This window comes from Monodelphis domestica, chromosome 4 (assembly GCF_027887165.1).
Source record: "Monodelphis domestica isolate mMonDom1 chromosome 4, mMonDom1.pri, whole genome shotgun sequence".
Lineage (NCBI taxonomy): Eukaryota > Metazoa > Chordata > Mammalia > Didelphimorphia > Didelphidae > Monodelphis > Monodelphis domestica.
Genome location: NC_077230.1, coordinates 324,627,674 through 324,647,614, shown reverse-complemented (window position 1 = coordinate 324,647,614; position 19,941 = coordinate 324,627,674). Strand labels below are relative to the sequence as shown.

General features: G+C 34.8%; 1 protein-coding gene across 2 annotated transcripts in view; it reads right to left on the bottom strand.

Moving 5' to 3' along the window:
* Positions 1-237: 237 nt before the first annotated feature.
* NOX4 (NADPH oxidase 4) overlaps positions 238-19,941 on the bottom strand; it is a 239,064-nt gene continuing 219,360 nt past the window's right edge. For both annotated transcript variants that reach the window (XM_007490938.3, XM_001362160.5), the window contains exons 15-18: positions 15,355-15,463; positions 11,726-11,794; positions 10,239-10,339; positions 238-1,026 (exon numbers count right to left, since the gene is read on the bottom strand). In XM_007490938.3, the coding sequence (XP_007491000.2) occupies positions 906-1,026; positions 10,239-10,339; positions 11,726-11,794; positions 15,355-15,463 (400 nt within the window). In that variant the 3' untranslated portion in view covers positions 238-905. The remainder of the gene's footprint in view (positions 1,027-10,238; positions 10,340-11,725; positions 11,795-15,354; positions 15,464-19,941) is intronic.

The window sequence follows — 19,941 nt, the reverse complement described above, 5'->3', positions numbered from 1 at the left end:
GAAGGAACTGAGATGAGAGATCCAGAGAGATCGAGTGATTTTGACAAGACTATAGCTAATTCATGGAAGAGGTCCTCTTGTTTCTCAGCTTGTGTTTTTTGTTTGTTTATTTTGTTCTCTTCTGGGTTTTTTTGCATATTTTTCCAGAGGAAAAAAAAAGTTAAGGATTGGTCTACAAGGGCACTGAGTTCAATCCCTGGCAGAGAAGAGTTGGAGTCCTTAGACCAAAGACAAGGATAAAATAAAGACATTAAAAATTTATATCCTGTATCCATACTCACACAAACTTCCATCCCACAGTCAAAGAGCTATAGGTATTAAATGGAGGTATCAGCATCAGTAGTGAGGCAATTATATATTGATAGAGTACCCGTATCAATAGTCCCAAGTTATTATGTCTAACATATGTAATACATTTGCCGGGAGTTTTTTTTTTTAGTTAAAACTATTTTGTTTGTATGCAAAGCAGAGAAAGTAGTCTGACTTCATATATGAATTTTAATTTTGATCATTCTGGAACCTGTTCAACCAAAAAGAACTGAAGGATGACAGAGGCAATCAGCTTCATATGGAGAAGTTCAGCCACTCAATGGGGGCTCTTCAATCAGCCATAAAATCAACAGTGTGCATCTAATGGCTTTCTTTTTAATGCAAGCATTCAACACCAAATCATGGTAGCCCACATTTTGCTGATCCTCTTTGGTTCCCAGATTAAACCCTTAATGTGGATGGATTATCATACTGCCATCTCCCCTACATTTCCATTTTAAATAATCATAAATAAGAAAACTGCTATTCTTGGGCACTTGTTATCTGTTGGCTGTGGCTGACTTTTAGAAGTCTCAAAAATTGCACTAGATCCTTTTGAAGAGTTCATCTTTGTCCTTGCTGGTCCCCAAAAGCTTTCAGCTGAAAGATTCCTTATTGTATTCAAATCTTGTCCCATAAGCATTGTTCTGGTTACTCAGTTGATGAAGAGTCTTGGAAATGGAACTGGGTCCACAGCAAAAAACACCAACCGTTTTCCTGGTAAGAGTTAGGAAGTGGGGGTAGGGGTAGGGAGTAGAAAATCACAGAGAGATAGTTAATTTAGTATATGAAGATAAATGTATTACATGAGTTATGACTTGAATATTAAAATGGTTATTGAAAACTCTTCAGATTGTTTCAGACAAGTGACACAGCATGTTATTTATTTCACTTTGTCCAGAAAAGATCTCTGGAATGAATATCACTAGAAACATATATTCAGTTCTTTTTTTTTAAAAGCCTGACCTTCCATCTTAGAATCAATAGTATATATTGGTTCCAAGGCAAAATAGTAAGTACCAGACAATAGAGGTTAAGTAACTTGCCCAGGAAGTATGTGAGGTCAAATTTGAACTCGGGACCTCTAGGACTGGTTCTCAATCCACTAAGCCACTGACCTGCCCTTTACACACATATTCAGCTTTAATGAGCATAATGGAGGAGTGAGTTTCCCAAGACTTCCATAATGGATAATTAGCACCAATCTAGAATAGCTAATTCTCAGTCCAGGGGATTTCCTCCATTCATTCTTTTCTCCTGACTCACCTCACATGTCTGTTACAATGATTCCTCATGTTTATATGAAAAAGGAAAATGAAGAAAAAATCTTTACATTTCAAGGGGTCATTTTAAAACCACCAATTTTGACTCAAATTCAAAACTAAAAAACTTAATGGGGAGAAGAAATTAATTACTTCATGTATATGTTAACTTCATCAAAAGGGTTCCTATTATTCATGAATTAATATTTCTTCTTATAGCATCATCTAAACAAAATAAACAGTCCCCACCTTCCTCAATAAAGTTAGCTTGCTGAAATTTTCTATTGTACTTAACATAAGATATTGTGTGTTGTAGTTATGTTTCTATTTTAAACCCACCAAACCCTACCCCAAATGGGTTATAGACTTTATGGGGGCAGAGAACATGCCTTCTCTAAATTTATATCTATCCCAGAGAATTCCTCCTATGCTGCAGAGAGGAGGAAGGGGTTGAGGTGCTTGTAAATAAATTCTATTATTAAAAAAGCAAAACAAAAAAATATATAAATAAGTTTATACTAAGGCCCAGTTCACTATTCTATTGTCAAAAATCACATAATAAATGTTTGTTTGATGAAACTATAATAACTTGTATTCTTCCTGTTACAGTGGGAAAAGAAGAGAAGAGGGCTTGTAAACAAAAAAAACCTGTATTCAAGTCCTGGCTCTGTCACTTATTATTTGTAGGATTTGAGCAAGTCTCTTAATTCAATTGGCCTCAGGTCCTCAGCCAGTAAAATGAGGAGGATGGATAAGATGACTTCTAAGATCTTTTCTATGAAATTTACACATCACTTGAAGGTTTATAAAATGCTTTCCATAGAGTATAATTTTTTGAGTCTCAAATCAAACTGTGAGGCAGTTGTAATTTTAATTGTCAATTACAGGTAAGGAAACAAATGCTCTGAATACTTTTATATTAAGATAAATTCCACTAATCAAAAAGTGGATTATGCATCAAAAAGTTGCACTGTATTATCCTCAAATATCTTTTTTGAATATCTAGGCAAAATGATGCACTTCAATTGGCATAATAGATAGACTGCTAGAATTAAAGTCAGAAGATGCAAGTTCAAATTCCACCTCTGACACTTATTAGCTGTGTGTCGTGGGCAAATCACTTAACTTTTCAAGGCTTTAGTTTCCTTGTCTGTAAAAGGCAACGGTTGGACTCCATGACCTCTAAGATCCCTTCTCCCCCTAAATTAATATTCTATCAGCCTTGAAAAAGTTGTCCCACAGCAGACAGCAATGGTGTAATACAAAATGTTAACAGCAGATGGTGCACATCAGCTCCTTTAAGATGGTTTCAAAAATACAGCCTAGTTTCTGAGCAATTAGCCAAGATTTTTTCCAGTTAAAATAAAAATAGAAAAAAAACAGAAACAACCAAAAAACAGCAATATGTAACCAATAAAAAAGCAAGAACAACAGCTTAATGATTCCAAACTATTTAGTTATGAATGGCCCTTTATTCTATTAGTAACTTGATTGCCTAATTAAATAATTGTCAGAAAAAGGAGGCATGAATCCAGGCTTTAAAGGGACACGAATCCAGGATTCTATTGTTCCTTGGAATAAAAATGCCCTCACCAGAAATTGGTTCTAAAGGCAACAAGATGGTCAACATTGTAACTCGCTGGAAGTATCCAGATAAAGTAAGATAGACGCCTTACTTTACCCCACCTACTTTCTGCCCTCAAAACACACATACACAAGCCAAATGGAATTTATGCAAGGACATGTTCACATTAGGATGGGAAAACATCCATGAGTCACATTGTTGGAGGGAGTACACACATCAGGAACTCCTTGAGGTCAGGGAATGTTTCATTTTGATCTTTGTATCCTCAGAGCATAGTAGAATGGTTGGCACAAAGAAGGTACTTACTACTTGTTGACAGATTGAGTGATTAGAGGGAAGACTGACATTGATAAAATAAAAAAACTGAGAGCCTGTGAAATATTAGAGTAGTATTTAATGAGAAAGTATATTTTCTTTAGGGGATGTATAGAATGAAGTCAGACTGTGGATGCCAGAAGCAAGTCTAGTTTGTTGACTTTAGTTTTCTATCATTCCTGTTCTAACTAGGACCCTGAATAATATCATATGATTTCATGTTAAGAATGCCCCCTTTTTTATACCTGTCAGATCTTTGGGAAAGGAAAGATTTTAAGACCAAGCAAGAGTTAGAAAAAAATTACAAAATCAAAATAAATAATTTTGATTACATTAAATTAAAAAGTATTTTTTGGTACAAACAAAAACAATGCAATCAAAATTAGAAGGGAAGCAACAAATTGGGGGAAAATCTTTATAACAAAAACCTCCAACAAAGTTCTAATTATTCAGATTTAAAAGGAGCTAAATCAATTGTATAAAAAAGCAAGCCCTTCTCCAATTGATAAATGGGCAAGGGACATGAATAGGCAATTTTCAGATAAAGAAATCAAAGCTATCAATAAGCACATGAAGAAGTATCAAAAATCTCTCATAATTAGAGAAATGCAAATCAAAACAACTCTGAGGTACCACCTCACACCTATCAGATTGGCTAACATAACAACAAAGGAAAGTAATAAATGTTGGAGGGAATGTGGCAAAGTCAGGACATTAATGCATTGCTGGTGGAGTTGTGAATTGATCCAATCATTCTGGAAAGAAATTTGGAACTATGCCAAAGGGCACTAAAAGACTGTCTGCCCTTTGATCCAGCCATAGTACTGCTGGGTTTATACCTCATAGAGATAATAAGGAAAAAGACTTGTATAAGAATATCCATAGCCATGCTCTTTGTGGTGGCCAAAAATTGGAAAATGAGCGGATGCCCTTCAATTGGGGAATGGCTGAACAAATTGTGGTATATGTTGGTGATGGAATACTATTGTGCTGAATGAACTGGAGGAATTCCATGTGAACTGGAATGACCTCCAGGAATTGATGCAGAGTGAGAAGAGCAGAACCAGGAGAACATTGTACACAGAGACTGATACACTGTGGTACAATTGAATGTAATGGACTTCTCTACTAGTAACAAGGCAATGATCCAGAACTATTCAGAGGGTCTTATGAGAAAAAATGCTATCCATATTCAGAGGAAGAACTGTGGGAGTAGAAACAAAGAAGAAAAGCAACTTCTTAATCAAATGGGTCTATGGGGATATGACTGAGGATGTAAAAGATCACCCTAGTGCAAATATCAATAATATGGAAATGGGTCTTGATCAATGACATATGTTAAACCCAGTGGAATTGCGCATCAGGTATGGGAGTAGGGTAGGGCAAGGGGAGGGAAAAAAACATGAGTTGTAACCATGGAAATACATCCTAAATTATCTAATTAAATAAAATTTTCAAAAAAAAAATGTCTGAGGCCTTAAAAAAGAAGAATATCCCTTTTTCTTCTCCCTTTATATTCCATGAAACCATAACATCACATACATTTCACTTTCAAAAAATATTTTCAAGTATTCCCCCCAAATTAGCTTTTTAACTAAATTCCTTTTTACTTCAAGTCTAAAGTCTGAATTATGGGTCTGAAATATTTTCTGGCTACAAGAATTATAGTTTTTGGAGGCAGATATGATCAGATACTAGTATCTCTTGCAAAAAGCTTGTAAACAAAATTAGATTTCTCTCCATTTAGTATATTCTATGTATACCTGTAAAATCACCTGTGGTTCAAAAGGTTCTCTAAAAGTCCTATTCTGATATCTCATTGTAGAGTGGAAATGATCCATGTTTCTTGACTGCTAGGGCAATGTAGCAAAGCCTACGACAAGTCCCACATTGCTGGAAAGGCTTTGAGTTTAGACTTTGGGAAAGACACGCTATTTTCTGAGGACTAACATAGGTAATTACAAAGAGATTTATCACTAGGATGTTGGCCTTTTGGCAATGATTTCTTTTCATGGCAAAACATTAAATATAGAAATAAAAATAGCTCTCAGACCTGGGGAGCCACCAGATTGCACTTTCATTGTGATGTGGTGATGAAAAGGGGGGCAGAGAATTCTATGAAACATTGAGTTACAATCGACAAATTTCAAGTTGACAACTGCTACTAAAACTTTGGGAAGCACATGGATAGGATTGGAATAGGCTGGGCAGGTATGTGTGGCTTGTGATCTCCTGAGGTAATGTCTAAATTGTTGAAATCATAGCTCCACTGAAGTACTACAATGCAAAAGTTCTATTCAAGGCTCAGCTCAGGTGCTATTTCCTATGGGAAACCTTCCTTAAGCTTCCAGTAATGAGTGCTCCCTTCTTTCTCTTCTAGATTATTATCTTATATTAACTTCTCTGTTTGCATCATATGCCTCAGTAGAATCTGACCCTCAACAATAAGGAATGTTGAATTTTTGTCTTTGTATTTATAGTGCCTTTTGGAGAATCAGAACTTAATACACATTTATTGAAGCAAAATAAAATTTAAGCACTTCAAAATTGTTTTTCCTATGTTTAAACTTAAATTATTTAAAAGCAAGAAAGAAAGTTTTCTTCAGTAAAAGAACCAAGGTTCATACCATGTTAAACCTTATAGTAGCCAAGGATTTATAGCCTCTCTGCTACAAAGATGGAAGGGAGAAACTGGGTCAATAATACATATTGTCGATACACCTATGCTAAAATCAAAAGAGGTCTATACAATACTTCCTTCAATTTCCAGTTCTCTTTGACCCTACGTTTAAAATGAAGAAAGCACTCACAAAAAGGGGCATTATTCGTTAATAAGTTTTAGATAGCAAGAAACACTAGAGAGTTAAGAATGTTTTCAATGATTTTTCTCTTTCCTGTTGTGTGGAGAATATCCACACACTTACTGGAACAATTCTACAGTGTAAATAGACTCCGAATGAGGTTCACACTGAGATTCCTGCTGCTGAAAAACAGCTGAGAAACAAGGTGCAGGAAGCTTTAATGTGATTTCTAAGGTAGCTGTAAATTAAGCTGGCAGAACCCCAGTGTTTACTAAAAGAATAACAACTGACGACAAATATAGTTAAGAAAAAGGTTGAGCTGTGTATCAACTCATTCTGTATAGTATGCACCTTCATACCCTTGCTTCAAATGAACTATTTTGATTGTACAAAGACTCCCATATTGTTAGAACTGGAAAAACATCTCAAAATGCATCTAGTCCACTCTGCTACTGTTCAAATTGAAAAAAAATAACAAATATAGGGATGTTAAGCAATTTGTCAGAGTTAACATAGCTAAGTGGAGGGGGTAGGATTATATAATGCAGAACTTTTGACTTCTAGGCTGGTATTTCTTTCCCCATCAACTCTAGCATTTCTAGATATAAATTATATATCAGTAATGTGTTCATCATTTTCTTATCTTAAAAACTGCGATATGGTGGAAGGATCGTTAATTGTGGAATTAGAGGTCTTGAATTCAAATCTTATATTTAATACTAGCTTTTATTTCCTTGATAACTAATTTCTCTAAGCCTTAGCTATAAAATGGGAGGATTCTGCTATATGTCTTCTTGAGTCCTTTCCAAAGATAAATTTATGATCTTATAATCTTCTTCTTTAGAAGAAAAAATCAACTAGTCTCTGCTGGGTACTATCACAGTGTAGGAAAAACAGCACTAGATTTAAGTAAATGGATATGGATCAGTCACTTAAATTCTTCAGGCCTCAGTTTCATCATCTGTAAAATGAGGATATTAGAACCTAATAGAAAGGGCTTAATAGTGTTGAATAAAATCATATATTTACAAAACTTTATAAATATTAAAATGCTTAACATTAACTAAAATAATGTTATCAAACAGGTAGATAGGTGGGTATAATGGATGGAGAACTAGGTCTGGAGCCAAGAAGACCTGAGTTCAAATACATCTTTGATATTTACAAGCTCTGTGACTTTGAGCTAATCACTTAAACTCTATTAACCTCAATTTCCTCAAACACAAAATGGGAAAAATAAAAGTATCTACCACCCAATGTTGCTGGGAAGATAGAATGAAATAAAATTCTAAAGTTTAGTACAGTGTCTTGCATATAGTAGGTGCCTAATAAATGTTTCTTCTCATCCCCTGTCAAATAAGAAAGTATTTCCTCTGGTAATAATGCAAATGAAAATACATGGTCCTAAGTCAAGGGATACAATTAAATAATCTAATCTAGTCCATTGCTTCTTCTCTAGCCCAACAATATGTCAAAGAATATCGACAATGATAAATCAGAGAATTTGTGAAGTATTAGAGGAATATCTAATAAGGAATTATATGCTCTTTTGAGGGTATGGAAAATAGAGTCAGAGTATAGTGAAGTCTGACTGGCTGGCATTAATTTTCCATCCATTTCTATTTTTAAAAGGAGGCACAGAATAAAATAACATTCTTTCATGTTCTGATCATCCTTTTCTCCTTTCCTTTATATTTCATTAGACCCTAAAATCACAGACATTCCATTGTCAAAAAGTATTTTTAAGTGTTTGTACAAGTTAGCTTTTAACTAACTTCCTTTCTACTTACGCTCTTATGTCTGAATTCTAGTTTTGAATTATTTTCTGGCTACAGAAAGAAGAGTCATTTGGAGGAGATGTGATCAGTTTCATCCAATTCAGTGGATGGGAAATGTAGAAATAACAAAGATAGCCCTAATTTGATATGACTGGACTTGAGAGTTATCACATGAACAGGTAAGATTTATGTTTTACAACATGTTTCCACATTGTCACATTTCTATTTTCTTCATGAAAATCTTCTGAGATTTTCTGAGAGAGACAGAGACAGAGAAAGATGAGGGAGAAGAAAGGAGACAGGTATAGTGAAGGAATGAGAAAAGGAAAGAAAGCGAGAGGGGAAATTGTATTGGTTAAATTACTAATTAAAAATGAATGATTAGCTCAGCTTAAGCAATAGATGGGATGAAAGAGAATACTCTCTGAGTAAAAAATGAAGATAATGAGTTGAAAATAAAGTAAAAGGAATCATTGAATACATTCAAAGAGATTAAGCTAGAACTGGTGCCTAGGCCGAACTGATCTGGAGGTATATGAATAACTAATATTTATTTTAAAAGGAAGTTGTGATAATTGAACCCTAGGGAAGCTGGTGCCTTGGTGACCAAGGGAATACAGGAAAGTTGAAACCTGAATGCATATTGAAATCTGAGAAGAACTGAGAACTAGAATTGAAAAGGTGAACAATTCCTGGACCAAACAGAGATTGATATGTACATATGCATGGGCATATATTTGTAGGCATGTATATATATGTACATATAAACATATTTATATGTATATAAAATATACACATTATATAACATATGTGTGTATACATATACACACAAACATTTACTAATAAGGAGAGATTCAGGACAGGAGAAAGAAAAGCACATATTCTTGAAAAAGCTTCAGGGAACTAGTCCTATGCAGAGGGCTGAAAGAAAGATCACTTGAAGTCAAGGAGCATGTCCTAGGTCTGTCAGATGAGGGGATTAGCTTAAATTCAATTCAGTTCAATTTAACAAACATTTCTCAAGTACCTCCAAGACACAATGCATTGTGCTAGTCTGAAATATCTAAATATGAAAAACATCACGTTACCAGACATCAAGGCCCTTATCATCCCCATGAGGTGAGGGGAGAGATATAATATATAATATTCAACTAGGACCCAAGGTAAAGTATGAAAGAAGCAAAGGAGGGAGTCAGGCAAAATATTCTATTCTAAATCTGAAAAGGAAGAAAATCTCTTCAATTAAGGGAAGAAGTATGAGGTAGTTACTGGGAAAGGTTTCATGAATGAGGTCACACCTGAACTAGTGTTATATGAATGCACTGTAGTTCTAAATAATAGAAAACAATTAGTAGTCCTGTTTGACTGAAATGTAAAGGATAAGATAGACAATATTGCTAGATATAGGTAGAAAGGTAGTTGAAATCAGATTAAAGAGACCCTTAAAGGGTTTTATTAATGTATATTCAATCTTATAAGCAATTTGGGAAGTAGAGAAACTCTTTTTGCAAGAGAATCATGTGGTCAGGACTTGCATGTAAGGAAGATGATTTTGTTGATTATGGTCCTTTTCCTAAAAGACTGGAGAAAAGTAAACCAATTGGGAGGCTGTTACAGCAATCCAGGTTCCCTACTGGGATGGGTTTCTAGAACCCAGCGTCACTTCCTTGACATGATGAGATATAAATAGACTCTCTATTATTTTTGCCTATTTGGATCACTTTTCTTCCCTGAGGCACCTAATTATAGCATTCCTGTGCACAAGTTTTCACAGTTATTCTTTAATAATAATAATTGTTATTATTATAATATTTACATAGAGCTTTAAGGCCTGCAAAGCACTTTATATACATATATATTATCTGATTTTATCCTCACAATCACCCTGGGACATATATCATTATTCTCATTTTACATATAAGGTAACTGAAGCAGACAGAGATTGTCAGACAGCCAGTTAGCATCTGAGGCCAGAATCCCTCTCAAGACTTCCCATCTCCAGATCCAGAGCGCTATCCCCTGCACCACCCAGCTGCCATCTCAAATTCATCTGAAAAGATGTATTATAATAACGTATGCTAAAACATCTCAATATTGCCTTTACATCAGCTACTACAACACCTTAGAAAAATAAACGTAACTAGGGATATCACTGAGCTCATTCCACAATCCTGCAGTCAGTACTTACCCTCTGTTACATTTGGCTATTTCATCAAAGAGAAGTTTCCATCGAGGCCTTCCAATAAAAAGTCTAGAATTCAGGGCTTGATATTGTTCACCAATTATTTTCTGCCAAAAATAAAATGTCCCATTTTAAAAGATAAGCCATTGCTCTGACATTGTTTTCATTAACACCAGCGCTCCCTACCAAATCACTGGGATATGAAATATTTAAGAATTGAATGGCAAGGCATTAATACTTACTTTTAAGTATTATTCCTTTCCTATTTTTCCTTTAATGTCTACAATTGTCTCAAATGTCATTCTTACAAATTGCTGATTTTCTTTGACTTGTTTGTTTCTACAAATATTTTTGAAACAGCCACAGAATGTGACAAAGAATGTGATCTAATTATCCATTTTCAGTATAGATACTTCTATAAAGTTGTTACAACACAAAGACTGGTGGCCTAGCTGACTCATTATACAAGTGAAACACTACAAATGAGCATCATATATTTGGGAAAATATTCACAGTAATGAGAAATTTACTCTAAAGGAATGGTCTGGAGGAAGGTCTTGGTGCAGTGCTTCTGTATCCAATGATCTCTCAAGCAATGCTTATTACTTATGATGGAAAATGCTATCCAGCTCCAGAGAAAGAACTGGAGTCAAATGGATGTGGATTGAAGCACATTATCTTTCATATCAGTGTGTTTATGGTTTTATTTTGGGGTTTTTGTTTTGCATGAGTGTGCTCTTAAAACAATGACGAATATGGAAGAGTATTTTGTATGACAATAAAATAAACTAATAAAAGAAATGCTTATTGATGAAATGATGCTTACAATTGACCAAAAAAACAAAAAAAGAAATAGGGAATTAGAGTAAGATGGCATCTGAGGTTACTAGAGGCTGAGCACTAGCCACAGAGTTGAGGAACAAGTCAGGACATTAACTGGGGTAGAATGGTTGATATCTAGTTATCCTTAATATGTTGGTTAATACAGATATAAAAAAATTCTAAAGCCAAACCATGACCAATGAACTAAATCAGTCATTAATCATTATGGGAATTTGAGTTATTGTGGCTACCATTATTATTGTTGTTGTTAATGTATAGTTACACACATCTGTCTTATTCTTTAATACTAGATTTCCTGGAAGAAAATTAGGTCAAATGAACATTTATCTTCCCTCTCCATTGCTGTCCTTCCTCACACACATACACACATATCCAGCACAGAGAATCTCCATAAAAGCATACCTACGGGGAGAAGCTGAATCTAGAACTCTGAAAGGCATTGATGGCTTCAAGGATAATCAAAGAATTTTAAGGACAAAACTCTAAAGAAAAGGCCTTTGGGATAGGATGTCTTAAAAATGCCTTAGAAGTCATCTTTCTTCTTAAAGTCTTCTGTTTAAATTACCTGAGGGCTTCAGCTGCTATGCTGGGTCTCCTCATATCAGGCCTGATAAGCCTGCTGCAGCTCCAGACAGCCCCTAGTTACATACCTGTATTCCATCTGTTTGACTGAGGTACAGCTGAATGTTCACGTAGTCAGGTCGGTTTTCCTGCCAAAGCTAAGAGGGAATTAAAAACAAATACCAACATGTTTTTTTTCTTTCCAAATTTTATGTTTCTGTGATTCCAAATTCTGTCACCATCCAGCACTTACATATAACATATTCAATTCTGTACAAAATATTGTTCTAGACACTGAGGAAGAAACACAATTTAGAGAAGACTTGGTCTAAGTCCTTATGGAGCATACAGTTTGTATAATAGAGTGGTACAAAAAGTGTTATGTGACATCTGAGAAGAGGTAAATATTGAAAAAATGCAATAAGTATAAATAAAAAATTGGGGCCATCTGAGTTGGGTAATAAAGAATTGGTAGCGATTTAGTGGGAGGAATAGAATGCGAACAAAAATAAAATTAAAAAATCACAGGGGACTGCTAGTTTCTTCTCTCTGGGATTACCTTATGTATATATTGTATATGTACTGTACATAGTCACACACTGTCTCCATCATTAGAATGTGACCTCTTCAAGGTCAGAGATCATAATTTTAATTTTTTATATCCCACAGTTTGGGGCACATAGCATTTAATAAATGTTATTGACTGATTGATAATGAAGTGATATGATTATACTGATGCATAAGGAAAATTACTCAGGTAATAGTGATGGATAAAGACTATTGCAGAGAGAATGGATGTGTAGAGCCCTCCTTTGAACAGGAGTCATTTCAGTAATCCAGATGGGTTGTATTGAGGGTTTGTACAATGGTAGTGACAATAGGAAGAAAGAAAAGGAAACAGATTTAAGAGACATTCCAGAGGTAGACTTAATGGTAATTAGTACTGGTTGCATTTGAGATTAAAGATAGAAGCCAAAAAAAAAGTCTCAAGTTTTCAAATAAGGGAGACTGGATGGTGCCACTAATAGAAAGTGCAACATAAAAATGCAAGAAGAGTAGGTCTAAAAGTTAAGATAAAAAATTCACTTTTGAACATTGTAAATTTTAAGTAATAGTGAGAAATCTTGGTATAAGTATTCTTTAGGTAGTTATAGTTACAGGGCTAAAACTCAGACTGACTTGGGAGTAATCTGCATAGAGGTAGTAGTTGAAACCTTGAGAGTTAATGGGGTAACCAAAGATGAGTTTAGAAGAGGGTCAAGGATAGACACTTGATGGAACACTTAATTTAGAAGATATGAAAAAAATAAAGAGCCTTTGAAATTAAATTAATAACAATATAATGCTCTAAGGTTTGCAAAATGCTTTACAAATATTATCTCATTTTATCTTCACAACAACCCTGGAAGGTAGGTCCTATTACTACCCCTATTTTACACTTGAGAAACTAAGGCATAAAAATGGTTAAGTGGTTTGCCCAAGGTCACACAACTAAAAAGTATCTGAGTTAGATTTAACCTCATTTTCCTGATTCCAAGTCCAGCAATGTATCAACTGCACTACTTAATCATCTCTAGAACTAAAGAATAGGAAGAAAAATAAGTTACTAGTTATTTAAAGGATATTATTTTATTATATTATTTTAAGAGAGTGGTTTCATTATATAGTGTTGGACAAAAAGTATCAGGTTGCAAAGGATTAAGGAGAGAATAAATAATGAGAAAGTACAGTCATCGGACAAGAAATCTACTAACAAGCATTTAATAGGTACCAACTATGAACCAGGCAGCAGGGTATATGCTAGGGATGCAAAGGTAAACCCCAAAATTCCTACTGTCATTGTCTCTGGGAAAATGAGAGATATACACAGACACATATTATGTGTGTATATAAGAAATAAATACAAGGGAAGTGGTTGCAGGGGAGGCACCCATAGCTAGGAGTATCAAAAAAGGCTTCATGAGAGATACTTCACTTGAGCAGGAACTTGAAAGAATCTAGGGACTCTAAGAGATACAGCCAAGGAGGAAGCACACTCCTGCTATGGTGGATAGTCTACATGCAAGCCTAGGTATAGGAGACAAAATGGCACATGTGAAGAACAGCAAGAAATCCACTTTAGTTTGCTAGTGAAATGTAAGAAGAGAAAAGTAAAAGCCTATAAAATAAGCTGGAGTTAAGATGATTTTAAATGTCAAAGAAGATTTTGCATTTTATCCTAGAGGTTATAGGGAACCAGTGGAATTTACTGAGCAGAGAAGGGACTTGGCCAGATGTATATTTTAGGAAAATCACTTTGACAGCTGTACAGAACAGACTGGAAAAGAGAGAGACTTGAGGAAATGAGATCACTTAGGAGATAATTGCAATAGTCCAGAAGAGAGGCAATCAGCATCTGAACTAGGGTGGAATCATATGGAGAATCTACTTTGTACATATTTTTGAAAATTTACAATGATATATATTCTTAATGATCAGCAATGGGTAATATTTTCTAGGTCTAATAATTATTCTGGTTCTATACTCCTGTCCATTCTCTATATAAAATGGTGTTTAATTTGTTCTGCAACTGTTCAGTTCCTACCCTTTATTCAATGCCCAACTTATATGCCATCCCCTCCATGAAATTTTACTTGTTACCCCAGATCAGAAACAACCTTCTCCCTTGGCCCTCACATAACACTTTTGTTATGTTCCTCTATCACGCTCATCATGTATTACTGACGGATTATAATTGTCCAGACTTACGGACTTTCTCCCCTTACTAAACTCTAAGTTTGGGATCAGGAACTTTGTTTTAACTAAAGAATGGATCTTCCTCAGTATCAGAGATACTATTCAGTCTGTAGTAGGTTCAGAACATAGCAGGCACTTTAAAATGTTTATTGAATTGTTTAGTACATACTAGTCACAATTCTTAAATATTGCATTTTAAATTCTGCCCCTAAAGCTCTTCAGAACAAGTATGTAGATTACCTGTAGAGCAGGTATTCTCTAAAGGTAGGTAGTAAGAACCTAAATAGATTCAAAATTATCCTGAGAACCCATTAGGGTTGTTAGCACCTTCACACAACTGTTATGCAGAAAGAACTTTGCAAACCTTAACATGCTATGGAAATGTGTGGTTATAATTAGTAATATGGCACAATATTTTGTACTTAGCAGAACTTAATATTTTTTTGGCTGAATGATGACAAAGAAGAATCTCAGAATTTTGCAATTAGAAAAAGATGAAAAGCTGCTTCTTTATCCCTGTTCTAAGACATTGCCTTGAGCACAACTACCGGGCAGAGGGAGTGTGCATCATCAATTTAGAACTGAAAGATGACCTTTGAGGTCATTTAGTCTTTATTTTGCAGACAAGGAAATTGAAGTATTGAGTGATTCAGGTCTCTCCAGGAGTGAATGGCTGAGCTCCAATGTGAAGTCTCAGGTCCTTTGTCTTTCAATCCACAGATCTTTCTATTATTCCATGTCAAGACAATATATCCAGCCACTGTGCTTTCCGGATAAAACTAACAACCTTGGTCTGTATACCCTTCCATCCCCATAATACTGTTGTTTTTCATAGAGCTTCATGACACATTGGTCATTATTGACAATAATCCAGCTGATTCTAAAAGGCATAAATGAAAGGCCAATATCAAAAAAGAGTTGGCATTTACACCCTGAAAAAAATAACAAAAGAACACCCATGAATTGTTATTTAACAAATTACCTTGTTATGCAGCACACAGAGTAAATCTGCAAACCAGTAAAAGGACTGGATGTTCCTGCACACCCAGATGAAATACAGTCTTCTGAGCTTGTATGGTCTCCAGTCATCCCTTTAAAATTAAAATGCCATGTTAGGGAATAAAGTAGCAAAATAGCAATTAAAAGCATGCCTTAGAAAATTTACTGGCTGTTAGAAAGCATTCGATCAATAGAGCAGGGTCTGAAAATGTATCAGTGGCTGAAGTCCTCATATTAATTTAAAACAAAACACTGGTACCAAACATCCATGTAATGATATGTGCATCCAAGCAGTAAAATATTTACACCTGAGTACTATCTACTATGTATCACCATACCTCCTGTCTAATAAATCATTGTAAAAGTTTGACACATAAATCATAATTATGTCAGTCCTGAACTCTTGGGGGAAAATAAAACTAAATTTCCCTGGACCATGTGGCTGGAAGGATCTCACTCCAAAGGTCATTTGATCTTGACCTGGCTTCCCAGAAATCCCGCCCAAGAGCCATTCCAGAAAATGGGTTGTTTACCCTAATTTTAAAAATCTTCAGGGGAGATTATTGCACAATGCCCCTATGTAATGGATTCCAGTGTCATACATTCCAAGAGTCTGTGTTCCTTTTTATTATGATGATGAACCAGTTTTGAGGTTAAGAATTTGTTCTCCCAACAAAGGAGATGCCCAAATACTCTCTAATGCGCTTTTGAAAACAAATTACTCTGGCCTGGAAAATATGGTTATTTTTCCAAGTATCTCTAAATGTCCCAAAATTTACACAAAGTATCTGATGGATGGAGAGGAGAGAAAAATACAGCACACATAAATACATTTTTCTTGTTTATTTTCTATTTTTATGTTCCCCTAAATGGACTTTTAATGCAAAGGTTTATGTCTACTTAGAAAAAGACAGGAACATTTTTTTGTAATTTCCTGCTGATATTTTTCTTGAGAGATTTAATGCCAAATAAGACCATTCAATGAACTTCTGCTGACAGACTCCAATTTAAAGCATGGCAGAACATTTTCTGGTTAAGAGATCTTACCTTTGGATCCTCTCCCTTTTGGCTTGGCTAAATCAGTTGGGTGACCCTCATAGCAGGGCTCGAGCTAGCTAGTTGTTTTTATTTTTCTTATAGTAGTTGTATTTTGAACCAACCATGGCATTGTCTAAAGAAGACTTCTACCATTAAATAATAAGGACTAATATTCCTTGTTATTTTATGGTATTTTTGTTGCCTTTCATATTTTTCAACATTTTAATTCATAGTACCAATGTTGGACCAAATGATGAATATTAGTATTCTAATCTCGCTGTGTCTTCTCTATCTCTGTTTTCCTCTCCATCTCCATTTCTGCCTCTGTATTTCTATCTCTGTGTCTCTGACTCTATGTCTGTCTGTCTATCTCTCTCTTTGGTATTCAAATCTTTGGTCTCCTGATGCATTTAACATTTAATCTCATCAAATTTAACCTCAAGGAGCTGTAATACATGTTTACTCATCTAGCCCAACATCATCTTTGATAAAAAGCTAAACAGAACTTGCATTATGGAGTGCATAAAGGTGAGGTTTCAGTTTTATACAGACTGATTGCCATTTCTTCATTTCTGATTATTCCATTTCACCAGAATTTTTTAAATAATTGACCAGGAAATCTTGCTAGATTATTAATAGGGGCCAAACTACATATTAAGTTCAGCTTGAGATCCAGGTCTCCATTAGAAGCACAATTATGGTCAACAGTTTTCAAACGGGCATATCATCTCTACTTTTGAACAGATTTCAGTTAAATTTGTAAGAAAATTTACAGAGATGTGGAATTATATTCTCTGATATGTATAATACACAAGACCACTATTGAAAATAAAGAGATTAACATTTTTGGCAGAGGAAATATGATTTCTTCTTAGTTATAATTTTTAATTTTTTAATTATTTTTAACGCTCATTTCTTAAACATTTTATTTTCCCCAATCTTCTCCTTCCTTCTAGCCCCTCTCCAACCCCTGACAAGGCAAGCAATATGATAAGCATTCTTTTGTATTAGTCACATTGGAAAAAAACAAAAGACAAGAAAAATGAAGTCAAAATAGTATGTTTCAATCTATATATACTTGGAATTCACCAGTTCTCTCTCTGGAGGTATATAGCATTTTTCATCTGGAGTTCTTTGGAATTGTCTTGGATCATTGTATTGATCAGAATACATGTTATAATTTGACACGAAGGCTGAGATATGTGCTTCTTAAATGTCGTTAAATCTTGAATATTATATCTCTACTGATAATAGTCTATTTCTGATCAAGAAGATGAAAATTCAGACATTTAGAAGAGACCAACCAGTTTTCAAAACATTACTATGTTTCAGATAATCCTTTATGTATTATAAATTCAGAATTCTGCTACAGGACAATAAAAAGGCTCATTTGGTTTTTTCAGCCTACTACACTGAGGATGCTTACATTTTGTTCATATGAAAAGATTCTGAAATAAGATTATTAAATATAACTTTCTCAATACTAATTACTAAGAAAAAGGCCATGTAGAAAATCATCAGTCAGGTTAAAGTATTTGTGCACCCTAAGCAAATATTTGAAAACCCAGGTCCCCATAGATCACTGTCCATTAGCAAACTTGAGTCTTCACTATAACATGTACAATTTGACTCGTCACAAAACACATATATAACCAAGATAACAGTCGGGGTTTTTTTCCCTTACAAAAATCCAAAAGTATCCAAACTCCATTATTTCCCAATGTGCTTCTGCTTGAAAAACAATGAGAATCTATTTATAAAAAGTCCTAAGCCCCAACTTCCCAAGATGATATCTAGACTTATGATTCTCACAGTATTTTCAGGATATGGAATACAATATTTAACTTGTTTCTACTTGTCATTGTGCCAGGGGAAGAAAACCAGAGGATCATTAAATCTTCAAGTTAGTCTAATCCTCTACCTTATGCATGTATCCTCTAAAAACAAACCTGACAAATGACCATCAATGTTTTATTTGAATATCCGCAGTGACTAGAGATTCACAACTTCTCAAAACAGTTTGTTTCAACTTTGACATCTAAAATTAATGCATTTTAAAAATTTAGAGCATAGAGTCAAAACAGAGACTAAATTGTTCTGCTTTCTGTTATCTAGTAACAATATATTTGCTGACCAAATTGAGGAATCATTTCTTTCTTATTCTATTTGATCTTCACAATTTAAAAAAAGCCTAAATATCCCTTCATATTTTTGCTGGGGTGTGGTGTTAATGAGGGAAAGAGAAGATTCAAGCCTCAGAAACAATTTCCTTTCCCAGGAGTTCCCCATAACAGAAATCATAAATCTAGTGCCAATCCCTATCTGCAATCCCTGAGTCTATATTAGAGAAACTTAAGTGGGGAAAATCAAATTTCTGATCCTGCCATAAGTCCAGAAAAACATTATATGGGCAAATCTAGGTCATGTTAGGATGAAGAGGGAAAGAATATTTAACAATGATTATAAATAATATATCTTCCAAGAAACTGGCTTATAAGCTCTATACCTGCTAGAATTATTTTTTAATGGAAATCTCTTCATGGTACTGAATACCATCATATATTTTGACAAGGAGGTAAGGAGCACAGTTGGTCTCAGAATGCCTGTTGTGGGGTTATGAAACTAAAACAACATTCAAAGTAGGAGTCTATGTTCAAACAATAATCATTATTATTAAAGAAATAGGTAGCTACTTTGTAAAGAAAGGTAGGAAACTGTAGTTGGAGTCATCCTGCTCCTGAGTAGAATTTCCTTCCTTCCTTCCTTCCTACATTCATTCATCCATTCATTCCTCCCTTAATTCCTTCCTTATTCCTCCCTTCCTTCCTTACTTTTTCCTCCCTCACTCCCTCCTTCCCTTCCTTCCTTTCCTTCTTCCTATCTACCTATTAAAAAGCCTTTCTTTACCTATTTCTTTTATCTGGATCTATAATTTTGATGTGAGGAAAAATAAGTGTGGAAACTCCCCAAATCAACATAGAGAAATTACTTGTCTGTAATGTATAGTTGCCTGGAGAACCACTAAGTGAATTGTCTATAATCACAAAGCCATTATGTGTCAAAAGCAAGAACCAAGTCTTTCTGACACCAAAATAAATAGTAGTATACCATGCTGCTGTCTCTCTTATTTCTCAAAGCAAAAATACTGTTGGCCATAAGAGAGCTTAATTAGACAGCATGGTATTATGTGATTAACAAATGCTTCCTTTATTTTTTACAGGCAAAAACCTTAGGCTTTATACCAAAGTCCATGGAGTGTTTTTGATATTACCTACTATATAAGATTCTTACTAGATAAGACTTCAATACTTTTCCCCCCTCATACTTATGAGGTGAGGGAAGGAGTTCGATTTGAAATGGATTTTGGGATCTTAGCTCTCCAATATAATCTCCCAGTCTCAATATTTTATAGATGAGCAAGGTAGTTACTTTCCCAAGGATAGGCAATTCATGAGTAGTAGAGCTAGGAATCCAACTTACGTCCTTCTCAAATCCAATATCTTATTTCCAACTCACTGTTATTGCCTTCCCC